General features: G+C 64.5%; 1 protein-coding gene across 1 annotated transcript in view; it reads right to left on the reverse strand.

Annotated features, from left to right (window-relative positions):
- The window catches only part of Grm4 (glutamate metabotropic receptor 4), a 59721-nt gene that overhangs the window by 21607 nt on the left and 31789 nt on the right, over positions 1-6325 (reverse strand). Inside the window, exons 3-4 of the mRNA XM_010605300.1 lie at positions 2169-2304; positions 224-378 (exon numbers count right to left, since the gene is read on the reverse strand). Coding sequence (XP_010603602.1) covers positions 224-378; positions 2169-2304 — 291 coding nt within the window. The remainder of the gene's footprint in view (positions 1-223; positions 379-2168; positions 2305-6325) is intronic.

Here is a 6325-nt window from a genome sequence, read left to right on the forward strand (position 1 = left end):
GGGCGCCCGGCTCGGGTGAGGCAGAGGCCTCCGCACTCCCGCTCCGCAGTGCTGGGGTCTGGACGCCTCCCAGCCCAGGCCCAGGGCACAGAAGGCTTCGGGCCAAGGACTGGGGAAGGAAAGGTCCTGGGGAGCAGGGAGCAGCAGCGGAGAGGAGGGGCAGGCAGCAGGAGGGAGGCACAGTCTGCCAGGGATGGGGCGGCGGTTGGTGGGGCCGGCCTACCTCGCACAGACATCCTCTTGGGGAGGATGGTGACGGCGCCCTCGGCCACCTCCTCCAGGTGCAGCACAGGTGAGATCTTGGAGCCCCAGCTGTCAGAGCCCATCCAGAAGAAGTGGCCCGTCTGGTTGGCCCTGCGTGCCGCCTCCAGCACACGCCTGGGGACACACAGCAGCCCAGCCCAACCGTGTCTGGCCACTCAGGCCACACCTGTTTGCCTACCCATACTTGCTGCGCCCCTCACAGCCCTCGCTGGGCCCCAGCCTGACCCACCGAGCCCAGGGCCCACAGCTGCCCACCTCCGTGTCCCTAGCCCAGCCCCGGGTCCCCCTTCCTCTAGCCCACGCCGGCACACACAGCCGCTGCCGTGCCCCAGGCCTGTGCCCTGCCCTCTCTGCCTGCAAGCGCACAGTGCTCCCAGGCTCCATCTGTCCCTGCAGAGCCACACCTGTCTCCCCAGACCACACCTGCCCACGTCTGACCCAGGTCCCAGAATCCACCTGCCCCGCCTGGGCCCTCCCAGACACAGCCCGGTCTCACTCACACATGCACCCCTGCCTCTGGCCCTCACCCCTGGCACGGAGGCCAGAGGGGCCCTCTCCATGCGCCTCCTATGGCAAAAGCCCAGGCCTTCCGGAGCTGCTCCCCGCCCTGCTGGGTGGATAAGGTGTGGGGTCAGCAGCTGTCAGCACGCCCAGGCCTGGGTGACAGCAAGCTCAAGCAAACCCGCGACCGAGCCCAGCGCAGGCCCAAGGGCGTGCTCCATGATTGAGTGGGCCTCAACGATTCTGTCCCCCGAGGATTCTGTCCCCCCAGAAGGGCCTGGAGCACAGGAGGTTGGGATGCCAGGCACTGTCCCTGTCTTTGGTGGGGGCCCAGGGCTCGGGTGGCACTGGGCCCTGGGGCTCCCAGAGAGGGATGAGCATCCCCGAGCCACCTCCCACCTCCATCTTCTGACCCCAGGACTTCCCAGCCCCTCCCTGGCCACCTTGGCCACTGCTAATGGCAGGGGGCTGCTCAGAGCCTGCCCACAGCCCTGTTTATACCCGGCTACTTCCACCCCTCCCTGAAAGTCCCAGCCCAGCATCCTGCAAAGTCACCTGCATTTATTTTTACTGTTTGCTTCTGAAAATGCACATGGATTTCCAGAAATGAATGCCTCCCTCCACAGCGCCTGCCCACAGCCAGCTCGGGGCAGATCCGCGTTCCATCCTCTCCAGCCTCTGTTCTCCCTCCCAGTTTGGGGGTCCACCTTGGCTGACGGTGACCCCAAAAGGAGCAGGCCTGGTGGGGGTGCAGAGGTGGGCAGGAAGCAGGAGGCAGGTGGCTCAGAGCCAGAGTTTAGGGTACCTGCGGGTCTCGAGGGGGTGGGAGACTCTCACCAAAGCTTGGCAGTGTCAGAATGGAGGTGCCCTGCCTCACACACCCCAGCAGTCGGCCCTTTACCCATGCGGTGTCAGGGGCGGGGCCCTGCCTCACACACCCCAGCAGTCGGCCCTTTAGGCTTCTGAGGCCCCAGTGACCTTGCAGCCTCCCACCTGTGACCCCTGCCTGGGTGGACGTGCAGAAAGGGCTGGCCCAGGGGTCCCACCGGGCACATCCTAGTGGCCAGCACCCGCAGCTCCCAGTCTGAAGACGCAGAGACTGGCCCCAGCCACACCTCCTCCCTGTACCCTGAGCTCCCCGCAGAGAAGGGGAGGGGCTGTGTGGTGCCCAGCACTTACTGGGCACCTACTTCCTGCCAGTTCTGCTACTCAGCTTCAAAGGCTATTAGGCACCACTTTATTAGGTATTTAATAAATAGCAACAAAGAGGCCCCGAGAGAGGGAGGAGCTCGCCAAGTGCGCACAGTTGTGGGTGGGATGAGAACCCTGGCCCGGCCCAGGCCCCCAGCCTCAGCACTTGCTGCTGGCCTCACTTGTGCCCCCCGCCCCTCCACACGCCTCACCTGATATCGTCCTCGTTGGCGAAGATGATGACGGCCCTGGCGTTCGAGGTCTCGAGGAGCCGCCGGATGATCTTGTCGAACTCGCCAGTCTTGGGCTCCCGAGGGATCTTCACCGACTGTGCGATGCACACACCCCCTGCGGGAGAGGCCCGTCAGCTGGCAGCAGGGAGCCCCCGTCCCAGCCTGGCCCAGCCCCAGGCTCAGGCTGGGACAGGCTGTGCAGTCAGGACGGCCACAGCTCGATATCAGCCCTGCTGTCCAGCTGGTGACCCCGGGGATGTCGCTGAAGTGCTCTATGTATGTACAGCATCATGAGTCCCCGGGGTCGAATCTGCCCTGAGCCCCCAGGGCTCCATATACACCAGGTAAAGTGGAGGTAGCCAGGTGGCCATCTCAGGCCTTCAGGTTGTTACAGAACAGGAGAGATAATGTGCAAAAACCCAGGAAGCCCTCAGGCTGGAGAGTTGGCTGTTGCCTTGTGACCACCGGCGACGGCTTCTGGAGAGTAAATCTGAGTTGAAGCCACGATACCCACACAGCTCCTGTCGGAGGCCCCCGCCCACCAGGCCCCCAGGCCCTAGGCAAGGTGGCTGGCGCAGCGACTCACAGCAGCCTCCGGGACTCCGGCCAAGCTGTGTGGCTGGAGGGCCTGAGGTGCTGTGCACCCAGACAGCTCTCTGGAGCTGGCAGAGGCTGGGTGTCGTTACGTATTTAAGGCCCCTCCAGGCCCCTGGCACAGAGGCAGCTGAAGACTGACCGTGTCTGACAGGTGAGGAACAGGTGCCAGGGAGGGGGCCTGCCCAGAGCCACACAGCACCCTGCCTGCCGCAGCCCAGGGGCTGGGAGCAGAGGATGCCAAAGCAGAGCTCAGCCAAAGGAAGAGCAGTGGGGGAACCAGGAGGAAGGCAGGTCCCTGAGCCTCTGGGCCCCTCAGACAGAGCCCTCCAGGCCCAGCCAGCGCCTCAGAACCCACCATGGCTGCCTGGGCACCCAGGCCTCACCTGAGCCTCTGCCCAGGCTCAGTGCCCCAGGCCACCAGGCGCAGGCCGTGGGAGGCTATGCACAGGCAGCAACACCAAGCTGGAGCAGGCAGATGCCAGAGCTCTGGGACACCAAGCCTGCTCGGCGGGGTGACTGCTCCACGCCAGGCGCCCGAGGGGCCACGGCACACGTGTGCACGCACAGCTACACAGGCCTCTCTGGTCACCCAGCTCCAGAGGGGCACTGGGCGGGGAGAAGCAGCAGGGGCCCCCGAGCGGAACCACAGCCCCTCCCGGCCCGGAAAGCACAGCCACTGTCCGGCCAGGTGCTAATGGCGGCGGCAGGTGCCCAGCTCCCCGCTAGCCCCTCCAGATGGTTTCTTTCCAATTAGAAAGTGGGCCAATTGCAACATTTCTCCCCCCCGTCTGGGGAGACAGAGGGACCGGAGGAAGAGGCTGGACTGCACCTGGGCCGGGAGGGAGAAGCGGACATGGGGGGCTGTGAATCACCCTCACACGTGGAGAGACCACTATGCTAAGTTGGAGATCTGGGCCACTCCTCCCCAGACCCCCAGGACGCCTTCTGCCTGCTTTTTTTTTTGTTCTGGGGATTGAACTCAGGACCTTGCCCTTGCAAGGCAGGCGAGGTGCCCCTGAGCTGACTCCCCAGCCCTTGCCTGCTTTTTTAAGGTGCGCCGTTCCTGCCAATAGAAGGGGTGTCTGGAGGGGATCCGGGCGACACCGATGAACACCAGAGGGGCGGCAGGTGCTCAGGTGACGTGGCCTCGCTCCGCTGCTGCCCGACCGGCACCACACAGCCAATTTGTGGGGAGGAAGTGGCACCCGAGCTAAGTGGCTTCTCCAAGGCTGCAGTGGCACAGGGAGAAGGGCTGGGGGAGGGGCGGGCACACCTTGTGCAGCTGCCACAGGAGGAGGCGCCGTCCACAGGTCCCCGGCCCCCAGAGCTCCAGCGGGGACACAACTCGAGTGACAGTGGCCCTGGGGACAGCAATGCCAGAGCCCTTGCACAGCTGGCACCACGCCAGGCCTGGTCCCAAAGGGCCCTCACGCCCCTGGAGCAGGCGCTCGTGACCCCATCAGACAGACTGGGGACTGAGGCCCAGAAGTGCCACACAGCCTGATGAGGTCCAGTGTCCCCAGACAGAAAGGTCCCTCGCCTGCAGCCCCCAAGTCCCCACCTTGTCACTCTTCAGCTGTGAGGCATAGCATGCACGGAGAGCGGGAAGGCGATGCCTCCCATGACCACACAGGGCAGGGACGCGAGTCTGGCTCAGGTGACAGCAGACTGCAGTCACACAGCAGCCCTCAGTGCTCCACGGTCCAGGGGGCCACAAGAGTCTGGGGTTCCCCTGGGGCCCCTTAGCCTCCTACCAGGACCCAGCAGCCATGCGCCACCTGCAAGCCCCACCATCCAGCCAGGCCAGGGACAGGGAGCCCATCTGAGCAGGCTGAGCTGTGGGGGCCGGGAGACCCACGTTCGAGCTGCACAGAGCAGATGGCCAGAGGGGGGCAGGCCTGGCCCAGGGCACGTGGCACCTGGCACAGGCCCACCCCCTAAGGCTCAAGCCCCGGCCCCACGGTTCCAGAAGCACTGCCCTCCCTCTGGCCCAGCCTCCACCCCGGCCACCCTGCAGTGTCCCCAGGCCTGCCCTCCCTCCGTCTCCCCTTCTCCTACACTGTCCCATCCATTTAAACTGTCCGTCCTCGGCCCCGTCCCGCCCTGGACATTGAGGTGCATCGGGGCGCATCCGTCGGAGCATGCGGGGCTGGTGGCCACGACCAGGAGCGCCAGGTGCTGGTGACCCCCAAGCTGGTGCCGCCTCCCCACCCACACTCCTTCCCAGGGGCCCGAAAGACGGCAGGGACGCACACAAAGGTGCTCACCATGGTGCTCTGTGCAGCTGCCAATGACAGAAGCAATGTAAATAAAATATTCTACAGCAGGAGGAGGGGGAACTGTGAAGTGTCCGTCCTGGGGACATTATGTAGCTAAGATTAACAAAACTGCCCTCGATGGCCAGGTGTGGTGGCGCCCACCTGTCATCCCAGCACTCGGGAGGCCGAGGCAGGAGGATCCCTGTGAGTTCGAGACCAGCCTGGGCTACATAGTGAGTTCCAGGTCAGTCTCAACTACGGAACCGAGGCAGGGATCCCTGTGAGTTCGAGACCAGCCTGGGCTACATAGTGAGTTCCAGGTCAGTCTCAACTACGGAGTGAGACCCTCTCTCAAAACCAAAAAAAACAACTGCCCTCGTATGCCAGCGTGACAAGCACCGAAAACATAAAATGGGCTGAAAACAGTGAGCTGCAGCACGGTCTGCCCCATCCCTGCACGTGGGAGACTTGGTTCTGGACACGCATCCACATATGCAGCGTGAGCGAAACCTGTGAGAGGGCACCAGATCTCCGTCACACTCCATGTTTTCCCTGAGGCCTAGGACACAGCTTGGCACGTATTAGGTTTGCAAGAAGTTTGCTGAGGGCCTAAACGCGGACAGGAAGGGAACCTGCCCATCAGAATCACGGTCACCTCAAGAAGGGGAGGGGACAGGGCTGAGGAGGGCCGCACACTGCAGCCTGCCCTCAGCCACATTCAGTTCAGAGACACGGAGGACGACCTGGAAACACTTGGTAACCTGGGGGCCAGACCCAGACTGAGCGAGCCTCCTCTTTTCGGCCCTGGGGCTCGAACCCAGGGCCTGGAGCACTGCTCCCCCCGAGCTGCACCCTGGCCCCACATGGAAGGGCTCCCTCGGGCCTTGGGTCAAAGGCAGCAGCGACTTACAGCCAGCAGCTTTTCCAGCCCAGAGGCCGCTTGTGGGCCAGCACCTGCCTTCCGCCCCTGCCCCTGACAGCTGTCCCAGATCCACAGGGCTTCACCTGCCAGGCGTGGGACCCACTGTTGCCTGCGTCTCTCACCGCTACGCCTGGGGACAGCCAGAGGTCCCCTGAGCTCAAAGCCACGGCTCCAGCCGGCCGCCCTCCGCGCCTCCTTGGTTCTTTCTCCCACCCACCCGCCAGGCTCAGAGACCCTGCAAGGAGCTGAGCCCCCTGGAGGCCGGTTCCCACAGGGAGCGGGGGCTCCCGCCCAGCCCCTGGATCGCGCACCGGGGTGGGGTCGCTGACACCCCCAGGCTGCTCCCCTGCCCAGCGGCG

The sequence above is a fragment of the Fukomys damarensis genome, unplaced genomic scaffold (assembly GCF_012274545.1).
Source record: "Fukomys damarensis isolate Sample0158 unplaced genomic scaffold, DMR_v1.0_HiC HiC_scaffold_20, whole genome shotgun sequence".
NCBI classification, from domain to species: Eukaryota; Metazoa; Chordata; class Mammalia; order Rodentia; family Bathyergidae; genus Fukomys; species Fukomys damarensis.